At 35.5% G+C, this 23396-nt stretch overlaps 4 protein-coding genes and 1 long non-coding RNA gene across 7 annotated transcripts; 3 read left to right on the top strand and 2 right to left on the bottom strand.

The window, feature by feature from the left end:
* The first annotated feature begins 34 nt into the window (after positions 1-34).
* On the top strand, positions 35-3942 carry LOC105950511 (Transducin/WD40 repeat-like superfamily protein). The gene is made up of 5 exons (XM_012973876.2): positions 35-313; positions 489-615; positions 1533-1714; positions 1791-1986; positions 2510-3942. Coding segments are annotated over exons 1-5 (1530 nt in total). The 5' UTR covers positions 35-311; the 3' UTR covers positions 3533-3942.
* A 104-nt stretch (positions 3943-4046) lies between these two features.
* On the bottom strand, positions 4047-6293 carry LOC105950426 (BTB/POZ and TAZ domain-containing protein 1). Of its 3 annotated transcripts, XM_088817098.1 has the most exons (6): positions 6004-6293; positions 5761-5894; positions 5086-5389; positions 4675-4991; positions 4336-4536; positions 4047-4219 (listed from the first exon to the last, which is right to left on the bottom strand). In XM_088817098.1, the coding sequence occupies exons 1-5, from the start codon at positions 6151-6153 to the stop codon at positions 4356-4358; spliced, it is 1086 nt and encodes a 361-aa protein (XP_088673224.1). In that variant the 5' UTR covers positions 6154-6293; the 3' UTR covers positions 4047-4219; positions 4336-4355. The 3 variants fall into 3 exon arrangements, with proteins under 3 accessions (XP_088673224.1, XP_012829228.2, XP_088673225.1); XM_012973774.2 differs by having other exon boundaries at positions 4047-4536; positions 6004-6288; XM_088817099.1 differs by lacking the exons at positions 4047-4219; positions 4336-4536 and having other exon boundaries at positions 4671-4991; positions 6004-6288.
* Positions 6294-7848: 1555 nt separating this feature from the next.
* On the bottom strand, positions 7849-9847 carry LOC105953184 (uncharacterized). Its single transcript, XR_001172405.2, has 2 exons — positions 9359-9847; positions 7849-8214 (listed from the first exon to the last, which is right to left on the bottom strand). It is a non-coding gene; the product is annotated as an uncharacterized LOC105953184 (long non-coding RNA).
* Positions 9848-12848: 3001 nt separating this feature from the next.
* LOC105950508 (Peptidase C78, ubiquitin fold modifier-specific peptidase 1/ 2) lies at positions 12849-18350 on the top strand. The gene is made up of 13 exons (XM_012973872.2): positions 12849-13185; positions 13544-13918; positions 14615-14886; positions 14980-15067; positions 15234-15409; positions 15778-15868; positions 16556-16681; positions 16789-16836; positions 16975-17051; positions 17201-17289; positions 17418-17529; positions 17655-17757; positions 17876-18350. Exons 1-13 carry the CDS (start codon positions 12999-13001, stop codon positions 18103-18105), a joined length of 1974 nt encoding a protein of 657 aa, XP_012829326.2. The 5' UTR covers positions 12849-12998; the 3' UTR covers positions 18106-18350.
* A 317-nt stretch (positions 18351-18667) lies between these two features.
* LOC105950514 (Mitochondrial transcription termination factor family protein) lies at positions 18668-21897 on the top strand. The gene is made up of 7 exons (XM_012973880.2): positions 18668-19575; positions 19680-19817; positions 19905-20150; positions 20645-20758; positions 20863-21045; positions 21146-21363; positions 21465-21897. The coding sequence occupies exons 1-7, from the start codon at positions 18934-18936 to the stop codon at positions 21781-21783; spliced, it is 1860 nt and encodes a 619-aa protein (XP_012829334.2). The 5' UTR covers positions 18668-18933; the 3' UTR covers positions 21784-21897.
* The last annotated feature ends 1499 nt before the right edge of the window (positions 21898-23396 follow it).

Genomic DNA, 23396 nt, shown 5'->3' on the forward strand with positions numbered 1-23396 from the left:
TTTCATTACAATTTAAAAAAAAAAAGAAGATATTGTAGAATTTAGAGGGGGCTCAAATTTCATAAAACGGGTCGGGTCAAGTGCAATATCACAGCCCGTAACTATAGCGATTCAATAAGTTTCCCTTTCACAAGCAAACTAATTTTTCTTCTTCCAATTTTTTTTCCTTATAAACTTGAAAAACAAATCCATCACTAATTTCTGCAACAAAACTATTTATTAAATCTATCAAAATCTTCTCTCTCTTTTACTCATCACAATCATCATCCATCAAATCCCTAGAACACAAATCCACCAAATTCACAGCTCAAATGTAATTTTTTTTTCTTCTTCTTCAAAGTATTTAGCTTGACTTGATGATGTTCAGTGTTGTTTCTGTGCCTGATTAATTTTGTTTTCTGGTTGGGGTTTTTAGTAGTCGACGATGATTGATTCGCCATTTTTTTTTTTGTTTCTTTTCTCGCTTTGATTTTTTCTCTGGTTTTCAGGTCGCGAGAAGATACAGCAATTGCAGCAATAAAACACGCTTTGAAAGCTCTGAAGAAGCGGCATTTACTGGAAGAGGGCGCTCATTCGCCTGCTATAATCGCTCTCTCTCGCCCGATTGTGTCTCAGGTTTACTCAGATTAGGGTTTAATTGTTCTTGTTCACATCTACTTTGTGGTTCCAATTTATTGTTTTTTGTGCTCGAATTCGGCCTCCGACATTGTTCGTGTTGTAGTGGCATTGACTTACTTCTTTGTTGCAAATGATGTTTGTTGAAATTGGTATTTTTAAGATTCGTGTATGCGGATTATCACCGTAACCATCATTAGCTAAGCATAGAGAGAGAATGATTAGTTTGACACTGATGCTAGGCTTATACTGTAATGGCAGCATAGCTTGGCGTTTCGAAAACGTAGTATGATAGACTGTTTTCTCTTTGAATACTCAGCTTGTGGCATAAGTTTATCGGTCTAGGTTTATATATGAGGATTGTATGAATCTGTACATGCTCTGGGAAGGTGTCTATTCGTCTCATATTGTGTTGGATTAGCTGGAATTTGAACCATGCTACGATATTGTATAATCGAAGGCGGGATGAACATAGGTTTTTAGGTAAGAAGTCAGATGTTCAGTAATGCCATGTCTAATATATATAAACAAAATAAAGAAGACTTTTACTTGTGGTTTATGGTAATGGATCTGTAAGTGTGTGATTCTGGATTCTATTGGTTGGATTTATCAAGGTATATAATAGCTAACTTCTATTGATTTAAAATTTTGTGTATTTTAAGTCCTTCCATGGATCTCAGATTATTCGGTTGATGACTTATCCATGTTAATGAGAAGTTTTGATGCGATTTCTACTAGCGTAGTTACAAATCACATGTATACATTTAGTGTGTAAAACTTTTTTTTTTCATTAAGATAGGGATAAATTTCTGAATTTGTGCTTTTAAGGGCTCAGAGTTGAAGAAAATGTCGATATCCATAATAATTTGGTAATGTGTGATTTTCCGCTAATGTCTGTTAATTGTGTACTTTTAAAGGGCTCGGAGTGGAAAGAAAAGGCTGAAAATCTCGAAGTCGAGCTCCAGCAATGTTACAAAGCTCAATCTCGATTAACAGAACAACTTGTGGTGGAAGTCACTGACTCCAGAGCTTCGAAAGCTTTAGTACAAGAGAAAGATTCTCTGATATCTGACTTGCAAAATGAGCTTACTCAAGCAAGGTTTATCTTCAAATTCAATCTTCACCCGTTCTCTATCTACGGTAGTAAAACCTGCATAACTCGTACTTGTTTGCAGGGATGAGTGCTCCCGTTTAGCAACATTGTTGGAAGAAAAGACTAAGGCTCTAGAACTGTTGATGAGTGAGCACCAGGAACTTAAGGAACAGTTTGAAGCAACCACTCTTAGAGCTGACAATGCAGAGGCTGAAAATAAGATGCTAATTGACCGTTGGATGTTGGAGAAGATGAAAGATGCTGAACGCATGAACGAGGTATCTTTGGTTGCTTCTGTAAAATCATCGTTTATTCTTACATTCTTATATAGGCTATGATTAAGTTGGAATCTTGGCAAGTGGAAGATTATTTATTCCTTACAAAAAACACAACAGAAGTAATGACAGTAAATGTATTTATCTTTATACGGTGTATCATACAATGGTCTGGGCTTTAAATTTTAGTAAATATTAAGTATATGGGGGTCTAGATTTTTTATGACTTTTAAGTAGCATCATGTAAAAAAGGAGATACCAGTTGAAATAAATTCAAAATTTTGAATGGTTCTATTTTTGCTTATATTCGAATTTATAATACAATCAAGAATAGAGAACAGAGATTTGTAAGTGGATTCTCCAACTCCTGACGTGGCACGAGAACTCGAACCATTTTTCTGGATGAACAATCTATAGAGTTTCAACTAGTATGCGGCTCGTTTTGTTTTCAATGTTTCTTGTTATTTAAATTAAAACTTATTTTACTATTCTAGCATCTTAATTACTATTCATTTTTCTTTATTAGGCAAATGCTATTTATAAAGAAATGGTGGATCGCCAAAAGGAAACAAGCATAGAGCTTCTTGCCCGTCAACAAGTCGATGGTGTTGTCCGCCAATGTGAAGAAGGTGCCGAGTACTACGCTGAGTCAACAGTTCCCACTACATGCAGACAAAGAATCCCAGCCCACGAAGGTGGCTGTGCCTCCATATTATTCGAGCATAATTCCGGTAAATTAGTTAGTGGAGGACAAGACAAAACTGTCAAAATGTGGGACACAAACACAGCTTCATTAACCCGCACTCTCCATGGTTGTCTTGGTTCAGTTCTCGATCTCTGCATTACCCACGATAAAAAATCCGTAATTGCAGCAAGCAGTTCGAACAATTTGTATGTATGGGATGTAAGTTCGGGTAGGGTAAGGCACACATTAACCGGCCACGTGGACAAAGTCTGTGCCGTTGATGTCAGCAAAGTCTCGAACCGCAACGTTGTGAGTGCTGCATATGACCGGACGATTAAAGTGTGGGACCTTCAGAGAGGCTACTGTGTGAACACGATATTATTCCACAGCAATTGTAACGCACTTTGTCTTAGTATGGATGGACAGACCATTTGTTCGGGCCATGTAGATGGGAATCTTCGGTTATGGAATATTCAGACAGGGAAACTGATAAGCGAAGTGGCAGCTCATTCTTTTGCAGTTACGTCTCTATCATTATCAAGAAACGGGAACGTGATTTTGTCTAGTGGGAGAGATAACCTGCACAACTTATTCGATATGCGCACGCTTGAAATATGTGCGACTTTGAGAGGGAATGGGAGTAGAGTGGCGTCGAATTGGAGCAGGTCTTGTATGAGCCCAGATGACGACTATGTTGCCGCTGGATCTGCTGAGGGCTCGGTGAATATATGGTCGGTAAAAAGTGCAAAGATTGTGAGTACTTTAACGGAGCACACTTCGCCTGTTTTGTGCTGCTCGTGGAGTAATCTTGGCAAGCCTTTGGCTACCTCGGATAAGAATGGCAACATTTGTATTTGGTCTTGATTGCTCTATTCTTGGTTTGATGAAGCCCGATTAACATCAAAGCCCGTTTGGATATATGATTTCCTTAACGATTATTGCTCATGGATGAAATCAGGTACTCAGCAGAAATTATGAAGAGTTCAACATTGTGTATAAGCGTTTGATATTAGGAGTCTAGTAAAGATGTTCGTATTCTTTTTACAGTGTTGGAAGGTGTATATATTGCGTAGCACGGTGCATAACAGTTCTGCTCGTGGTGATAAAAATTGATATGGGAAGTAGAATTTGATCATTAGATTTAGTTTTATTGGAACAAGACATTTCCAGCTCAATTGCTGAGTCCTTGAACATATATGTACATGTTTTCTTTTTCTTCTAAATTCTTTATGTTTATAGTTCCACTGCTATATAATGTTTGCATATTTGTTGAATCTCGTTTTTTTTTCTTCTTATTTTTTGTTCGATAAGATACGAAGTTTGGCTCCAGTTCGAATCATTTGCGGTTCAATTAAAGCTTCTTTACAAAAAAATTGGCTGATTAAAAATCTTTCAAGCTCGATTAGTTGCTAACCAAACTAAGTTCAAAAACAATTTTTGAAGCTCGATAAAAAAAATCAAACAATCTTGAACAATCACGCGTTTGTACCAATCTTGAACAATCACGCGTTTGTACCAATGCTTCAGGTGAAACTTCAATGCAAACAAATACTTACAAAACAGAGGAAAATAGATCAACATGATTATAAGAGCTAACAATTAAGTACAAAAATGGCTAGAATTTCACAGATTGTATTGAACATATAAACAAAATTTTACATTCGAACCTGAAGTAATCTATTTTATTTTATGGAGCCACATTTTGTAATTTCGAGCTTCTCATTATTTGATGGTCCACATCCATTCTTAGTTCATCTTCTCTCTTCCTCTTGGGGATAGTCAACATAGCTTTGACCGAAGCCACCTTCTTCACGAGTAAACTCCATCGCACATCGCTTCCTCTTCGATCTTCTATTGTCATGAAATGCCTGTGACAAAACGACGACGAGTTTTTTTAGATAAAAAAGAAATCTCACCTTTCCAAGAGATACGAATTATTATTATTCAAGAATCGATCTTACAAGCAATTACATAAACGGATATCAATTGAAGTTTCTCTCATTTACCTGCACAGAGGAACTCTGCAGTCGTCAGATCGATCACAAATGGATGAATGCAACCTAAAAAGCTGCCACATTCTCTTACACCGCCAACATCCTCCATTAACCCTATTCTTACAAGAACCGAAATGCTTAATCAGAAGCTGAAGTCCGTAGCAGGTCGAATACTTGCTGCACGGGCCCTTATCTTTGCCCGGATCCATATCACACGGGCCCACACTACCGCACCCTTCGGTGCATATATGCACTAGACAATCCATTGCTTCACTTAGCTCTATGTATAAATTCTGCTCCTCTTTACGCCTCCTTGTCCTCTTTTTCCTCTGTCCCGATAAAAACAAATCGAACAATTATTATTATTATATTTCACTAGACAAAGAGCATATATAGTACAGTAGTTTATGTAAGGGTGTTTACGGATTGAGCTTCGTCGATGAAATGCAAGATCTCGAGTTTGAGATAGTGGTCATGATTTTGCAAGAACTTCCATCCTTCGGTTTTTTTGACGATCTTGAAGTTGTTGGATAAGACTTTCATGCAGTTGAGGTAAAGATCAGGCGCGTCGAACAATCTTGAGAGCTGAAGAACATCCACCACATTTTCGACTGTCAATTGTTGAGCTAAACCCTTTGTACATCTCTGCTTTAGCAGTGGTACAATGTATACATGCGACAGCGCTAGCAGATGAATCCCATATTTCTCCATTTGATCTTCACTGCATCTGAAAGCAAAACAAGGGCAATGTAGTCATTTCACGGTCGTGTAGATTCTACATTTAGAAAAATTCATTAACTAGTTTTTCACATTTGATATATACGGTGTAGTTCATCGAGTGTAGCACACAACAAACCGTAAAAAAGTTTTTTTACGGGTTGAAAATTGTGATGATCGAGGAGCAATGAGAAGATGACACGTGTAGGCAGAAGAAAAAGTTTGACGATTGATATTGAATACCTTAAATTCTCGTTTAATTGGTCAAAATTCAAAGTTTGCAGAACTACAGTTTTATGAGAAAAATTCAAACACAGATTATTTGACATTTAAAATGTCAATTTGGGGTTTCCGCGTGCGTGTAGCTTGGAAGAAACTCACCTCGAGGAATAAATAAACTGCATGAACACGGAAACGGCGTCGTGTGGCACGCCGAGAATGGGGATTTTCCGGCCGGAGCTATGGCGGTTTTGCGTCGCTTCGATTATGCTCTCCAGCACCGGCGATGCAGAAGCCTGCAGATTAATTTTGAAAATTAAATCCGAACCTTTTCGTCTCGGATTAAAACAATTTGAATAAAAAATACGAGTCTAGAGAGAGAGAGAGAGAGGAGTGAGAAAGTACCAGGATTTTAGAGTGCGCCGGAATGAGTATTCCGGCGGAGGTGACAACATGGACGTCGGGTTCCGGCATTTCGACGGCAACAATTCCGGCAACCGGAGGACTCAAATACAGATCCGTTTCGCCGGAAAATTTCTTCTGCAAGTGGATCATATATATATATCGACGGAAAGCTTTTTAAGGGTTTGGAAATTAAATGATTAATATATATATATACTATTGAATTTTCAGTGAAAAAATGGAACACGTGAAAGCTGTGAATTTATAAAGGAAACAGTTTTGAAGTGTGTTTCGTGTATATATATAATTATATATATATATATATAATAATAATAAAAAAATATAGGCGCTACTAGAACACCACTCGCGCAAGCAAGGACCAATGTCAAGGTCCAACACGCGCTAATTAACACTAGAACTTGTGGTGCACTCAAGATTGGCAATTAATTTGGTCATACATTTGATGGAATCATATTTTTTTTTAGTTTATGTTATTTGATCTTCAATCTTCTTGGAAGTTGCTTGTCCACGTGGTAAATAAAGAACGGAAGCTGATCAACCTAGAAACTGTGCGCTCGAGGTCATGTAGATGCATAAAATTTTCTCTAACTAACTTATACCGATGTTGAACATGATGAATGGAACAAGTGGAATCTGACACAAGTGAGGCTGTGTGGACACACACCAACAAGAGTATTTAAGAGAACAAAGGCTCATGTCTTGAGTACTTCGGTTATATACGTATTGAGATACACACTATAGAAGAGAGAGATTAGAGAGATATGAAAGTAAGAGAGGGAAGCCATTGTTGCTTGTGCGTGGAAGAAAACTGTAAACCATAAAGTTTTCTTGAGTGAATCTTTCTATCTTGTAATCTCTCTTGAGTGTGTGTGAAGTGTATTGTGAATCAATAAAGAAGCTTAACTCTCTTCTAGTGGATGTCGGACAATTGTCTGAACCACGTTACATCTTGTCTTCATTGTATAGAATTAGAGTTTGCATGTGGTGTACTGATTGATCTATGTTAAAAGATCGATTGTCGTGTTGATTGCATGTGAGCTGATTGCTATAAGTCTAATTACAACAGTTTACATACATGTGTGTGTAAAACAAAAGAACTCAGAAACTATTTTTAAAAGCTTTTACAAATACTAGCAATAATCATAATCAAAATCAAGTTCCACGTTCATCTTGTTTACTCGAGGCTACTTTCGGTGAATTTCAACGGGAATGCAATTTATAATCGATTGAGTTTGATTAGTTAGTTAAGTAACAAAATTACCCCAAGTAAATGGTAAATTGTTGCTATCGTAAGCGAGCTCCAAAGTTGGATTGGAGGAAGGTGTCGTCTACCACTACAAGTACAACATTGTTCATGCATACTATTTCCACACTATTTACATGAATATTTAAATGTACATTTTATTGCTTGTAATATTATAATTATCGTCACTATTTAATGTGAAAACAATATAAGAGTTTTATAACTGATCGCCAAAACTCAAGCACACGTGGTTGGAAAAAGATATTAGCATACGCATACAAATAAAGATATATATATACTAGTGATACACCCGTGCGATGCACGGGATAGCATTTCAAAAGGTGAAAAAAAAAATATTAAATACGTTATCAATAAAAATAGTAATAAAATAATATATAGTAACAAAAATATTAGCAAAATTAAATTGAGAAAGGGTTATATGAACTTAAATCATCATAATATGGATTTATTGTTAATGAAATGAAGTATGTTGAATAAATCAAAAAGTAATAAACGTGCCATACATTTGTTCTACAACTCGAGCAATTGACGAACACCATTATTTAGTTTTTTAACAAAACCGATTAAAAATACGTATACAAAAATACATTCCATTTAAATTCATTTCGTAGTAACATAAAATTACCTAAATACAAACATCCATAAACCAATGTTTACAGTTGTATACCCGTAGTCGTAATCATAAAATACAATAATTATAAACTATACCATTGTCGTGATCGTAGTAAAAAGTTTTTAGTAATCGTAAGAAAAATTATACTATGAAATTACTAATTGTATATTGTAGCTTGCATTTGTAAGAGTTTAACTCGAGCAATGATGCTTTGACTCTAGAGGCGCTTGTCGAAGTCAAAATTTGAACGCCTGCTCCTTCTCCTCTTGGCAAATGCATCCCCAATAAAATCAAGAGTGACATCTAGGGAAGCCCCCTGACAAAGTGTTAAACGGGTGAATTAGGCCTTTTAAGTTTTTCAAGATTCTAAGTCATAATAAGGTTTAAACTTGAATCACCCTAAATAGAAACAAAAATATTCTAATACAGGTAAAGAAAACTACTTAAAGAAAAGGGTAAATTACACCCACACCCCTAAGGTATGCTTAAATAATTTGAAGGTCTATATGGTATCGATAATTACACACACCCCCTGAAACGTAGTTATAAACTCTAACGGGATAATGCATTGGATACATTATTCCGATAGGGTCCTAATGGACTATTACTTTCAGCTAGTGGTGGAGATAACATAGAGTTATGGGGAGTTATGGGGTGACATGGCTCCCCCAATATTTCTTAAATCAGCCATAATTCTTTGTTGTCTCCACCACTTCCTGAAACTAATAGACCGTTAGAACTCTATCGTAATAACTAATCCAATGCATTATCCCATTAGAGTTTATAACTATGTTTCAAGGGGATGAGTGCAATTATCAATACCACAGAGACCTTAAAGTTATTTAAGCTAACCTCAGGGGGGTGGGTGTAATCTACCCTAAAGAAAAATAAAATAATAAATTGTACGATAAAATTACTAATTGAATGTTATAGCTTTTCAAATGTCAAACATTTGAAAAAACATGAATTAAAATGAAACCCATCTTTGTGAAAATCTTAATTGATTCCCAAAATTTTTTTCTAATGTATATCATATAACCAAAAATACTAATATGAACTTTGAACTGTGCAGTGGGATTCAAAGTTGTAATTCCTTTTATAGAAAAAATGGAAATAAACTTTCAAATGTATGTAACAAAAAAATCCCCAAACTATAACCATTTTCTTCTCTCACTCACATTTAAACTAATGTGTTCTCTTTCAAAACAATAGATATATAATCACATTATTCACCCTGTTACTTAAACTTCAAACAACAAAAGCGAAAGGCATAATCAAAATGACTTTAGTTTTCCAAAACAAATGAAAGGTATATTAAAATAAAATTCATCGGTCAATGTGGAACAGATTCAAAATAGGCATGTAATTTCTAATTTCTTAATTTGTAATGAAGATGTAGTACATAGAAAAAATCGAGTTGATTATTGGCATTTGTGTGTAAATAAGGATAGCCAACATACCCGTGTTTGTAAAGTATGCACGTCTGTGTAAGCCAACATTTATGCCTTTCTTGACTCTGCCACATCACATATATGTCTCATCTGCTTCTCCACAACCTTTCAGCACGTTGCTATAGCCCGTTTTTTGTTAAATCATCAATATATAAAATTGAAGACTGTAAATGAAAGTCGTTACTACTAATATTCTACCTCCAACTGAGTCAAGTACATAAGACATGTCGCTACAAATGAGCCAAAAAAATATGTTATCGATAGAACAACACCTTACTTCTTTTATATATAAGATTTACTCGTATAGCCATATTTTTTGCATCACTTACCAATTGTACAAAGGGTACAATTTTTTTATTTTATTTAAAAAAGACCCCATTTATATAGCCATCGACCAATAGCTCTTATAAACTTTAAACAGTAACTCAAATAAAATATGATCAAAATTGAACAAAAGTGAATCGTTATTAAAAATAAATAAGGAATTACGTAAGTTGACAATACCATCAAAGGGATTTCCATTAGACTAAGTCATCTTTTCTCCGAAAAAGGACTTTGATGTCCCTGACAGTTTTATCACCATCACCATATCACCATCTGCTAAAATTGAAATTCATTTCAGTTATTATATTACATTACTATAAATAAATAAAAAGTTACAATAATAAGAAGATAAGTCTAGAGAAAAATAGAAACATAAATTTTAATGAAGCCTCAGACCATATACTTACGGATATGGAGATAGGGGGGGGGGGGGGGGGGGGGGGGGGGGGGGGGGGGAGTGAGTCTACCATAACCATTTCAACTTGAACTCTAATTCAAGATAACACGTGCAAGGAACATGTCTGAGTAAAAAAAAAAGGTACATATCTGAGAAAACGGATCAGAATAGTTGCACGACAACCAGAGAATGAATGCATATTTATAGAATTGACGTATCTAGTATTGCAACGATAAATCCTCATAAGATCCATTAACATATCGATCAATGAGTTACGTAACAGCCAAATGGCTTACAATATGAAGGTTTCCGTTCTGAAAAAAGAAAACCCATAATTTAGAAAAAAATCCTTTTTGATACAGAGTAATTAAAGAAATAAGGATGCGCAACAAAAATTCCCAATTAGCACTTTTCTCACTCTGCAAATATGCAACCACTATTTGGATGAAATTGACTCAACATCCCACCGAGACAGTGTTTTCGCAAATTGGAACACAGAGCATCATATACGGCTAAGATCTTTCCCCAATTGAATTTTTTTTACGAATTATTTTTATATTATTAATTTCCAAAATACTTTTTATTCCATGTTGGTTTTCTCAAAGCCATTGATTTTCCGTACCCAAATTCTTACAGAAAGTACAGAAAGAAGGATGAACAGAAATATGAGGATTTTCTTACTTGAAATTTCGATCACCGGCAGTGGCTTTCGCTGGCAAACACTGAGCGGTTGCGCAAAGGGGTCCTTTTCACTCCCGCTTCCCGACAAATTTTGTTGAATTCTTGGCAGGTGGATTTTAGAGATTTAATTCTCTGGGAACTAATAATTGTTCAAAGATTTGTGTGAAAATTCGGGTTGATATACGGATGAGACATGAAAAGCAGTTGAAAGTTGAAGGAGTGAGTATTGAGAGAGAAATTTAGAGGAGATGGAAAACGTGAGAAATCTAGGGGAGATGAAACGGTGTGTTTTTTCTGATAAATGGAAGTTTTCGGATAGGAAATGAATTTAATATCCTGTGGAGATTTTATTTTAAAAAACTGCCAAATGCTAATAAAACTGACCGACTGAAATTTAACAAAACGCCATTAGAAAACCAAGATATTACAAAAACGGCCCTAGGGTTTGAAACCCTAAATATGCCACGTGTCACCATTTTAGGCCTATAGATTGTCTTTTTATATATATATAGATAGATTATTGAAATCTTATTTAATTAAGGTGGTTGAAATTATTTTGAGTCTATTTAGTACTAGGCATGCAAATAACACAACATTTACTATAATTTTATTTATGTAAACCTAGTGGGAATTAATTTGAAATTTTGTATGTTTTTTTCTTCTTTTTTTATAGGAAAAGTCAATTCAATTGAGCTCTCACACTTTTTTTTCTAGATCTCTAAATTCTACATATACAGTAGAACATCGATAAATTAATAAATTTGTTTAAATATTTTTTTTTTCGGTCCCGACTCGAGGACACCATGCCAAAACAAATATTTTGATTGATTATTATTTCAATAAATTAATAGAATTTGACTAGTCATAGCTGTATTAATTTATAGAAGTTTAATCGTGTATTGTATGTGTTCTACACAAAATGCAGGAGGTTCTATTATTCAAATATTCTTTCTCACGTGTACATACATGATGATGGAAATCAAATTGAATTGGAACCAACACTTCCATAAAAAACTAGTTCAATTTTTTATATTTTTCAGATCGTAATCGACAAGAATCGAAATGATTGTTTTCACCTATAATATATGTAAAGTATATAATAAAATTGGGGACTTGCTTTTTACGGTTTGAAAATTGTTATTTACTGTCAAGACAGCTGAATTAAACGCCCAAGGCAGGCGCCCACGGCGTGTACGAACGCCCGGAACGGTCGTTCCTACACGCCGTGAGCGCCCGTCTTGGGCGTTCGTGGGTGTATGTGCGAAAAAAAAGCCCTACAAAATTTTTAACATGAAATTGGTTCCGTAATCGACCTACCCAATGCATATTATACATGAAGGAGTCGAAATTATCTCAAAAAATCGAAGCCCAACCCTTCTTCATGTTTGATTTCGAATTTTCGATTTTTTTTTTTTGCTATTTGTAGTTTGGGGTGGGGGATTGTGGGAGGTTCTAGGGTTTTAGAGAGATAAAAGGGTTTTTTTGTTATGAACAATAAATAACAATTTTCAAACCGTATTACTAAAATTGATATTTCAATCTAAATTAAATTTTTAAAGGAAAATTTGGAATTTGGGTTGAAAATTATTGTTCCAAATTCACAAATTCTAGAAAGGATTACATTCTATTTTCTACACCTACACACACACAATTATAAAGGAAAGTATATTTTAAATGTGTGCCTATTATAAAATAAGGGAAAATACGGTTTGCACCCCTGAATTATTGTGTTTGATCCTAAGCGCCCCCATAAACTACAAAATATAACAAAATGGTCCCTCCGTTTTCAATCCGTTTTTTTGTAATGACGTGACATCCTGCGCGAAATCGCCGATCTCCGCCTACATGCAGTTCTGCACCTGTATTTGGCCGGTCAATCGATTCTCACACCCACTAACTTTGATGGAGAATCGGAGCGAGAATTGTGATGGGTCTCGTTTGGCTAGTGTTTGTTGAATGGTGCAAATTTTGTGAATAAATTTAAGTGCAAATAAGTAAAATCACAAAAAAAACCTAACGTCGTTGGTTTTTCAAATGTTGACTGGAAATGATAGGGGGCGGTTTGTTATATTTTGCAGTTCAAGGGGTGTTTAAAACAAACCCAATAATTCAGGGGGTGCAAACTGTATTTTCCCCTATAAAATATACTAATAAGCAATAATAATTATGTATATAAACTCAGAAAATTTCTGCGGGTTTGGGGTTCTTGACACTGTTTGGACTCGACTGTAACTCAATTAATCTACCATGGTCGTTCAAATCGACGACGGAATTAGAATCCTCTGCCGGAATCTGGTGATTTCGAAGAAAGAAGCCGGATTCCAGTGGCTGATCGGCTCCCAGTTCCTGCCGTCGTTGAGCATCGTCTCCACCATCCGATGCCTCCACACTCTCCCTTCCGATCCCCTCTCTCCTCACCTGCCCGAGGAATCAGGTAAATTGAGTTATGTATGAAATTTGGTTTAGGGTTTGAATTGTTGAAGAAATGATGCACATTTTGTGCGTTTTGGCATTCAATTGATTGTCGAGATGGTCATTTTCCAGTTGTGATTTTCTATTTTGTTTATGTTTATTGAAATCACTCTTGAAGATGAGTTGAAGTAATCTGGATTTTAATTTCTTGCAAAATCATCTGTCAAAACGTGTTTCTAAAAAAAAAAAAATTGAATGTAAAAAATTGGATTTTGTAACATATGGATATAAATTGCATCTTTATTAATTTATATGAACAACTAGCAAAATTATACACAATTCTGTAACTCTGTCTCTTATGAATGGTGCTTGACTGACAGATGAAATCAGGAGCCTGCTTCCGAGGGGTTTTGAAGTAATCGGGGCGGTGATTGTTCACGATAAGACTGATGTGAAGGTAGAAAAAATTGCTGGTGTTGCTATTTCAGCAGTTAGGAATTTTAGGAAGGCCCGATACGGTAATGACAATGAAGATCGAGTATTGATTGGAGCTGTGTTGGATCTGAACAATGCCAGTGGTGAGGGTGATGTGCAGTTTTTCGTATCGAGGACAGGCAATTCGCGTAATTTGGAGAAAGTGAGTACTGTTGTTTATGAGGATCAGCCTGAGAGGGAAGTATGGGAGAAAGGTTGCATAGTTCGATGTGAACTTCCTCTGAAGTTGCCTGTGTATTATTCGTTAAAGAATCCTACAGGTGAAAATCTGTGTGTGTGTGTCTGTTGATCTCTCTAAACTCACTTTTGAATTTGCAAATTGGCATAAAATTCCCCGGGATACATTGATGTGTACGTGTGTGTGTCTCTCTCTCTAATCGTATTTTCCTAAGGCTGTCAATTGATCATGGAGTTATTTTACATCTATTAGTCCATTACTATGTTCTTCATCATGGTGATAGATTGCACTTACGGGTGAAATCTTTAGACAGGCAGAAATATAGAAATCAATATTATTTAGAGGGAAGTGAAAAATGATAATTTTTGTACAATATTTTTTCTGATTTTAAGTTTTCTTGGAACTTCATTGTGTTCTATACTACATTGAATGTGATTTTAACTTCGGGCAAAAAGAACTTATTGGGAACTGGGAATCCTTTTGCGCCTTTCCAATTTATATGTATTTCTTTTATCAGTATGATGAACCAAACAAATAGGCTAAGGTGGAGAATAAATTGCATCATTTGGTTAAGGCGCTACACTGAGACAAGCTAGTTGTATTTGCAATAGATTTTGAAGTCAAATGTCATGAACATTATAATATTTGTTAATGGAAGATAACCTGGAGAAAGAACATAGAAGCATTATATAAACATTTCTATTTTTGTTGATATTTCATACTTGGCTTGATTAAATATTCCCTTTTCTTCTTGCTGAATAAGTTGCATTCCCTTTAGATGTGGAAAGTGCATACGTACGAGCTATTGAAGATGTCGAAAGAAAACTTAGAGATCCACAAGTGGCATTCATTATAGAATCGCAAAATAAACCTTCATCTGGTGGACCCCACCCTGTCATTCTTCATGGAACACAATTGATTTTGCCAGAGGAGCTTCCGGAAAATGCTTTTATAATTGAATCTGACGAAGAGGCCCTTGCAAAATCTCTCCCCTGTTCGTACTTTTTCTCGGAAACTAAAGATACTACATCTATTACCTCGTTCGAGGAGGTACTACTGTCTTTTTTGTTGCTACTATTGATCTGTCATCTTTGATGAACTTTAATTTTTATGAGCTTCTTTTTAATTGTTATTTTTACTTAGGATGCAGATAAACTTCAAGTCAGCATCATGTTTAATAGGTCAAGAAGTAGTGGTGAACCTGCTGCTCCTATTGCTGAATATTACCCAGGTATAATATTGTGCTAAAAGTTATTTTTGGGTGTTCTTTAGCAAAATTCAGAGACGGGATATTGACGAGTCTTCTTTCTCCCGTTAAAGCATGATTGACGATTATTGATGTTTTTGCATTTGACTATTCATCTAACAGTTTCTAAACTATTTTCCCCCCTTTCCAGCACTGGGAGAAGCTAAGCTTTTGGTTGTCAATCATAAATTAGAAGTGTTATCCTATGCTACAAAAGATCTGCCATTGACACGTATGGTTTCGAAGTTAATCATCCCTGGACTAGTTGACCAGTTACATTCATTAAAGAAAAAGTTCTTGCCGGATCTCATGATGCAACATCCACTGGTTAGACGATCATATTCCATTAACCTGATATTACTTGGTGTACTTGTTCTGTGGAGACCTTATTTAAATTCTTATGTATAGGTTGTCATTTATGCTGTTTTTAGAACATATAATATACATATATACAGATGTATGCATGTACTCTGCGCAAATGAATACCTACAGACACATTATTGTATATAGCATACTTAAACCCATAGAGGTTCAGTGTTCCTGTAAATCAATGTATATTTCAGGTTCAGTTGCTATGTGAATGGATTTTCTGTCTGTGGCCTCTTTCGATGTTTCTAAGATTTTTTTTCTATTTATGTTTTTATTCCTTTTCAAGACTGCAAGGTGCTGACAAAAGAAATATATATCTTCTGCAGCTGCGACCGTACCACTTTATTCCTTCAGGATTTCTACATCCAATAACTGTTATATATGAACTTAGCTACGGGGAGACAGAATTGAAGCAAGGTATTCTTTATCTAGAGTTCAAAAAATATTGTAGCCGGAATATTTTTCTTATCCTTGGAATTCCAAGTTAGCTAGTTGATAATCAATATTGTTACTTGTATGTGCTCCTCTTTTTTATATTTTGTTGTTATTAAGAGATACCTCCCGTATTAAATACTACCAAAAATAGTAAAGAGATTCAGGCGCCCCAAAAAGATTGTGTTGGTATCATGATTCATGATAGAAGGTTCTTGTCTAATATTCTAAGAATACATTGACCCAGAACATGGAATTAGCTGTTCAGTCAATGAGAAAGTAAAAATACTTAGCGATCCAGGTGTTATGTTTCTAAATAACTCATTAAGTGTCGAATGTTTCTGATAGAAATACTCAAACAATTTGTGGAATTTGGGGTTAAATATTGTGGGTAAGACATCTTCCTGGCTGTTGTAATGTATGAAAAGTAAGTACTAATGCAAGAAAAGAAAGCTAAGGTGTTTTGATTTAGTACTCTTATCTGTATAGATACAGTTTGGGCATAATGACAAAATGAATAGATTCAAACGATGCAATCACACATGCCAGCACTGCCTGAGGGATTTTAAATCTTGAATGTATGAAAATGCACAAAAGAAACTTATTAACTAAATGTTTCATTCTATGTTAGATTTGGCAGTATAATTAATCTGGATACGTTGCATTTTACAGTTGAAGTTCGAAAATCCCTTCACCTGAGACTAGGGTTGCCATTTGATCGCCCTCTTCTGAGGATTGCCAATTCGATAAATTTATCTTCGTCAAAGGACGACACGAGGGACAAATCAAATTTAAAGGGTAAGCATGTAACTTCGTATATGCCTTTAAATCTTTATTGGTGATTTTCTTTGTTCGAATTTGGAGTATATATTAATTTTAGATTGTTGATCCATTGTTTATATTAGGATCCTATTTGCTGAAGGATGTTCATCATGGTATTCCAAGCAGCGGAGGTAATTGTTGTCTTGAATCTTGACACTCGTGCACTATGCTTTTAAGTTTCTTAAAATCGAATTACTTCTATTTCTTTTTTTGCAACTACTGTATCAGAACTTGGTGCTGATTGTGGCACTATCGTAATTATTGTGCAGTATCTGGTGGCCATGTGTCTCTAGTTCAAGGTTCTTATGAGTATTATCATTACCTCCAAGATGGATATGACGATTCGGTAATACAACTTCGTCTCGTAAATTACTATTTGTTTTCTGCCAAAAAATTACTGTCGAGTGGTCTAGTATTTCAAATGGATAATAATCTGATAGTATTACTTTCGTCTTTTTAGATCAGTGTGATTAACAATATAACTATACATGGCAGGGATGGGGTTGTGCTTACCGCTCACTGCAAACTATCATTTCATGGTTCAGGCAACAGCACTATACTTCAATTGATGTCCCTTCACACAGGTACTTTGTCCGATCTTTGAGAAATTCTGATTCAATTTCGAAGTAAATAAATAGACCGATGGTGCATTTTACTCTTTTATCCCTTTATTTTGTTGTAATAATACGCAATTGAAGTTTTATTATTGCAGGGAAATACAACAGGCATTGGTCGAGATTGGTGATAAGGACCCTTCATTTGTCGGGTCGCGCGAATGGATTGGTGCCATTGAGTTGAGTTTTGTTTTGGACAAATTACTTGGAGTAAGTATTACTTCCAACAGCAAATGACCTACAATAAAATCTAACAGTTCATTTTTTTTTGGTTCAATATTTTTGTTTTCCTATGTCGAATTCGAACGAAATTTATAAAAATCGATCTTTATCAGGTGAGCTGCAAAGTCATTAACGTGAGGTCTGGAGCCGAGGTTCCAGAGAAATGTCGTGAGCTCGCATTGCATTTCGAGACTCAAGGGACCCCCATAATGATTGGTTAGAAAGAAACCATCAAACGTTTTCTCTCGTATTTTTTTTATTCAAAAACCCGAGCTTTTTTTTTTTTATCGAACACTAAATTTACAAACGAGTTCTTGAATATATGTATTTACAGGTGGAGGTGTTCTTGCGTATACCCTTTTGGGGGTCGATTACAACGAGGTAAGCGGTGACTGTGCGTTTCTTATACTCGACCCCCACTACACGGGCAACGAGGACCTCAAGAAAATAGTCAACGGGGGTTGGTGTGGATGGAAGAAGGCTGTAGATGGTAAGGGGAAACATTTCTTCTTGCAGAACAAATTCTACAATCTTTTGCTTCCTCAGAGGCCTAACATGGTATAATCAAAGTTTAGGTCATGACTATAATTTGGCTGATACTTCATTTTTTTTGGCATTTAAAAAAAACAATTTTAAAAAATAAAAAGAAAAGAGAATGTACTCAATGTAGCTATAAATTAACATATTATATGTTGTTTTTATATCTTTATGAATATTGAATACTATAGGATTGTAGTTTGGATGAATTGAATTGATTTGTATTTGTAAAATCCTTTGTTCTGATATATTTAAAGTTCAGGTTAATTTTGGAACTCTTTTTCGAAATGACTTATTTACGACGAGTGATAAGCTACGTAGCATGGAAACTTCAACTTCTTAATATTTTTGTGGAAACGTTTTGTGTCGGAAATTCGAGGACACCTACCGGACACCTAATTGGACATTTTGCAATATCTAAAAAGTTAGAAATATATTTGAATATCAAAATTTTAAATATTTTTGTTATTTCTTAAATTATTCATCCTATTCAACACAATAACACACATGTGAATATGTGTAAAGAATAAATACACGTGTACCAAAATATAACATACAAAAACCATATCTTGCCTACATTTCACATTTTATATGCACCATAATTCCTACAAAACCCTTCCCATTTTATTTATTTATCTTTATTTTTTTTTAATAAAGGTACAAAACCCTTATTTGTAAGCTCTGCAAATGTTGCAAGGGTTTTACAAAGTTCACCAAGAATTAATATTTTCTTCAATTATTATTTATTATTAATTGAACTATGATAAATTATTATTATTATTATTTATTAATCATATCAAAGTTGTTAAATTAAATCTTCAGAAATTAGATAAATTTGAATTTCTTAACCATGATATGAACTGCAGCTCCAACGCAGTCGTAGCTCCGCCAACTCTCATGGCGGCTGCCAACATCCACCGCCGCCACTACTCCCTATCGGCCTCCTCCTTCCCTCCTCCGTACGGCCGCCGTTTTCTCAACACCCACCTCTTCGTATCACCAAAACCACCGCCACACCCGACCAAAACTATCTCCATCTCCTTCTCCGTTCTCAGAATTTCCCTCCATAACAACCGCAAAAACTGCCGGAGCTCCGCCTCCGCTTTCAATAATCCCGATTCCGAGCCGGAAGAAAACGAGAAGCGCTTAGAAGAAGCAAGAGAAGCCGTGAGGGATTATTTGGAACAAGCAGGAGCTCCGAGAGAAGACGCCGCCATCATTTCCGTCAACTGCCCCAACTATTTGAAGATGCTGATTGACGGCGTCGATGACCTCGACGACTGGAATACTTGGTCCGCCGCCGCAAGTCCCAGCCAAGAAATCACGGCGGATGCCCTAGATTTTAGGACGAAAGTGTACCGAATGGCGGAGCAGAAAAAGGATAATGGAATTCTCCCCTTCCTGGAGAGCCTCGGGCTCTCTCTCTCTTCCGCCAATCACTTAGCTCGATATCTTTCTTCTTCAAAATCCAATGCGCTTCCCCTTCTCGTCCACAAGGTGTTTGTCGAATTGCCTCTGTTTCCTCTTTTCTTTTCTACCACGCAAGAATCATTTCTTTTTCTGATTTTTTTTCTTCTCTTTTTTTTTTCAATTACCAATAGGTTAAGTATGTGAAGGAAATATTGTTTTCTGACAGTGATGAACATGAACTTGTCGGAAAAAATGCGCGGCGTATGATGGCCCACCTCTCCATTTCTGCTGATGATGATGTGCAGCAAACATTAGCATTTTTCGAAAAGGTTTCAACACTTGTTGAGAAATGATTTCGTGTTTGTCGTAGCACTGTTATGAGGAAATGTATTAATATTTTTTTTTTTCTCGTGTAGATTCAAGCAAGGCGTGGGGGTTTGAATCTTTTGGCTTCGGAGCATACCTCTTTTCGGCATCTCATTGAATCTTTTCCGCGCCTTCTGCTTACGCCTCTACAATCTCGAGTGAAGCCACTTGTGCAGTTCTTGGAAGATATTGGGGTCCCTAAAAGACTCGTAAGAAACGTTCTGCTGTTATTCCCACCTATTTTGTCATATGACATTGACAAGGATATCAAACCAAGACTACGCTCGTTTCAAAAGGTATATCCATAACACTTCGGTTTTCGTATGTCTTAAGTGTGTAAGATTTGTAATTGTAGTCCGTGCGCTGAATTTGTTCTTACATGAAGATGGATAATGGATTACTGCAGGAAAATGCATAGAACATGGTTCTACTTAAAGTGATCTTGAACCTATTTCATAAGTTTTAAAAAAGTCGTAATTGCCAGTGCTATTGCCTATGCGTATGTGCAATACTAAAATTTGAATATTTGATTATCCTAGTAAAAGTATGTTAAAGAGAACCAACAGTGCTCACGTGTCAAGATTAACATATAATTGCATAATAAGGTTCTGTGGAGCTAGCCGGTTTAGATAGTAATAACTTTCTTCAAGTGATCCGCGATTGGGCGAAGTTCTAAAACCTGAAAAACCTTCTATACCGAGAATCTGAACATATATAAGTCTCTAAGATACTGTGCATTATCGAAGTTGAAAACTGATATCTAGCGATTCTTTGATATTTCGCCTTGTAGATTGGTGTAAAGGATAACGATCTTGGAAAGATGCTTGTCAAGTATCCATGGCTTCTTTCTGCTAGCATCTTGGAAAATTTCGAGAAAGTCCTCGATTTCCTTGATGAAGAGAAGGTACCTAGTAACAAGGAGATGCTTAATTACTGTAAAAGCGGTATATCGGATAAAAGTTAACAAATTCAGATAATATTAATTTTTTTTACGTGTGTAATTTCCAGGTCCCGAAAATTCTCTCGTCCCGTGCAATAAAAAACTGGCCTCATATCTTGGGTTGTTCAGTTAGCAAACTGAAGCTGATGGTGGACCAGTTAAGTGAGATGGGCATTACAAATAAGAAGTTAGGTCAAGTTATTGCCACAAGCCCGCAGCTACTACTTCGCAAGCCTCAAGAATTTCTTCAGGTTGGTTCATAAGAAAACACGACTTAAATTGAAATTCACTGATAAAACTGGAAATTGGTTTAACTTTGACATCAATTCGTCTTTGCTTTTACCCGAACAGGTGGTATCTTTCTTCAAAGATTTAGGATTAGACGAGGAATCTATTGCTAGAACAATTAGTCGTTGCCCCGAAATTTTTGCTGCAAGCATAGACAACACACTTGAGAAGAAGTTGAAGTTTCTTTCCGATATCGGAATTTCCAAAACTCACCTCCCGAGGGTAATCAGAAAATATCCCGAACTATTCGTCTGCGATGTCGACAAAGCATTACTTCCAAGGTAAGAAAGGAACAACAATCAAAATTCCAAAAAAACGGGCCTTGCTCCAAAATCAAGATTCTTACCATTTACTTTTCGTCCTTTTTTTGTCATTCGAACAGAATGAGGTATCTGATGAAGCTGGGGCTTTCAAGAAACGATATAGGGTTCATGGTACGTAGATTCTCGCCTCTACTAGGTTATAGTATCGAGGAAGTTTTGAGACCGAAGACGGAGTTCTTAGTGAAGACGATGGGAAGGTCCGTAAGAGAAGTTGTGGAGTATCCGAGGTATTTTAGCTACTCGTTGGAGAAGAAGATAAAGCCGAGGTATTGGGCGTTGAAAGGTAGGAACGTAGAGTTTACGTTGAAGGAGATGTTGGGTAAGAATGATGAGGAATTTGCATCTGATTATTTGGATATACTTGTTCCTCCCTCTTGACAAAAAAACTCTTTCTTCTTGTACATAACTCTCTCTCTCTTTTGTAGTTAGAAGTTTGAGATATGAGATAGAGATTTCTTAATTGTCATTTATTAGTCATTAGTATTATGAAAATTCATTAATCATTAGTATTAACCTATGTAGCATGAACACGATAATGGTGATACTAGGAAATGGGGAAACGGACACGGGGAAACGGCATATTTCAAAAAATGGGGATACGGTGGTTTGGGGAAATGTGTAAATATTAAAAAATATAGGGGTATATTTATAAATATGTTATATAAACATATAATATTTTCATATATATATATATATATATATATATATATATATATATATATATTTTCTGCAAACATATTCAAAATAAATTTTATTACCAACTATCAATTTGCAATTGGTCATTAAATTATGTAAATAATTAGGGAATCAACAAAAATATTTGAAAATGTATACTATCCAAACATGTTTCTAACATTTTAGAAATTACAAAATAGCCCGAGAGATGTCCGACAAGTGTCATCGAGTATCCAACACAAAACATGGCCGAAGCGTGAAAAATTACTCCATCTGTTTCAAAGTAAGTGTCGTTTTGTGTCGGTGGGCATGTCTTGAGAAATCGAACCGATTGGTCGATTTCAGAGAACAAAAAACATAGTAGGACTAAAATACCCTTTCTATTCATTTTATTTTCACGAATTCCACGCGCGCTAATTAAGAATAATAAATGCAAATATGCGAAAACGATAGATTGTAATTTTAAATGAAATTAAAATAATGATAATGCAATGCTGATTTCTATTTTACTAAATTAACCTACTCATTCATATTTTTGTTTGGATAGAAAAAAGTGAATTAGAGACAAAATAGGCCAAAACTTGAAACGACGTCGTCCAGCAATTGCCATACATTTCTGCAAAGGGGCAACTATTTCAAATACTAACTTTTGCTTACTTGAATACTACCAAGTTTAAAACCAAAATTGAGTACATATTTATCAGTTTTTTCTTACTTTAATACCAAAATAAAAAGAAAATTACAAAAACACCCTTTTATACAAAAAATCAATTATATCAAATTTTATTAGAAATTACCTAATCAAAAACCAAATAAAAAAAAAAAAGAAAAAAATCCCTTTGTTGTAAAAAAAAAACCTCCAACCCTCTCCAACCGCCGCCGCCGCCGCCGCCGCTTCTTCGTCCATTGTTATCAACCCGCCGCCGCTTCTTCGTTCCGGTTTCATTCATCCAAGTAATAATTTTTTTCGAATTTTTTTTCTTTAATATTTATTTAGGATTTGATTGTTTGATATGGGTAATTAGGATTTGATTGTTTTAGGTAGAAATGATCGTTAATTAGTAATGGGTGCATCTAATTTCAGTCGATTTGAGCATTGATTTGAGATTCGTGGGTTGGTTCTTCGTTCACAATTTTCGACCTGTATATGTCGATTTTTGATGAATTTTCGACAGCTTGATGTCGAAAATTCATCAAAAATCGACATATAGTTGTCGAAAAATGTGAAAGCTTGAAATGGGATTTTTGATAATTCGACAGATAGCTGTCAAAATTTGGATGATTTTTCGACAGCTAGCTGTCGAATATTCAACCAA

This window comes from Erythranthe guttata, chromosome 4, assembly GCF_056151865.1.
Source record: "Erythranthe guttata isolate IM_541 chromosome 4, IM_541, whole genome shotgun sequence".
NCBI lineage: Eukaryota > Viridiplantae > Streptophyta > Magnoliopsida > Lamiales > Phrymaceae > Erythranthe > Erythranthe guttata.

What these genes read in the sequence shown, in the direction of transcription:
- LOC105950511 (XM_012973876.2), top strand. An exon ending in CTCGCCCGATTGTGTCTCAG is followed by an intron (nt 616 to 1,532) that starts GTTTACTCAGAT and finishes GTACTTTTAAAG; the next exon opens with GGCTCGGAGTGGAAAGAAAA. An exon ending in AATGAGCTTACTCAAGCAAG is followed by an intron (nt 1,715 to 1,790) that starts GTTTATCTTCAA and finishes ACTTGTTTGCAG; the next exon opens with GGATGAGTGCTCCCGTTTAG.
- LOC105950426 (XM_088817098.1), bottom strand. Translation starts at nt 6,153, where the DNA reads ATGATCCACTTGCAGAAGAAATTTTCCGGCGAAACGGATCTGTATTTG. An exon ending in CAGTTTATTTATTCCTCGAG is followed by an intron (nt 5,390 to 5,760) that starts GTGAGTTTCTTC and finishes TTTTGCTTTCAG; the next exon opens with ATGCAGTGAAGATCAAATGG. An exon ending in TGCAGAGTTCCTCTGTGCAG is followed by an intron (nt 4,537 to 4,674) that starts GTAAATGAGAGA and finishes GTTTTGTCACAG; the next exon opens with GCATTTCATGACAATAGAAG.
- LOC105950508 (XM_012973872.2), top strand. Translation starts at nt 12,999, where the DNA reads ATGGTCGTTCAAATCGACGACGGAATTAGAATCCTCTGCCGGAATCTG. An exon ending in GGACAAATCAAATTTAAAGG is followed by an intron (nt 16,682 to 16,788) that starts GTAAGCATGTAA and finishes TGTTTATATTAG; the next exon opens with GATCCTATTTGCTGAAGGAT. An exon ending in AGGGACCCCCATAATGATTG is followed by an intron (nt 17,758 to 17,875) that starts GTTAGAAAGAAA and finishes ATGTATTTACAG; the next exon opens with GTGGAGGTGTTCTTGCGTAT.
- LOC105950514 (XM_012973880.2), top strand. Translation starts at nt 18,934, where the DNA reads ATGAACTGCAGCTCCAACGCAGTCGTAGCTCCGCCAACTCTCATGGCG. An exon ending in TTCCCCTTCTCGTCCACAAG is followed by an intron (nt 19,576 to 19,679) that starts GTGTTTGTCGAA and finishes AATTACCAATAG; the next exon opens with GTTAAGTATGTGAAGGAAAT. An exon ending in ATTTCCTTGATGAAGAGAAG is followed by an intron (nt 20,759 to 20,862) that starts GTACCTAGTAAC and finishes TGTAATTTCCAG; the next exon opens with GTCCCGAAAATTCTCTCGTC.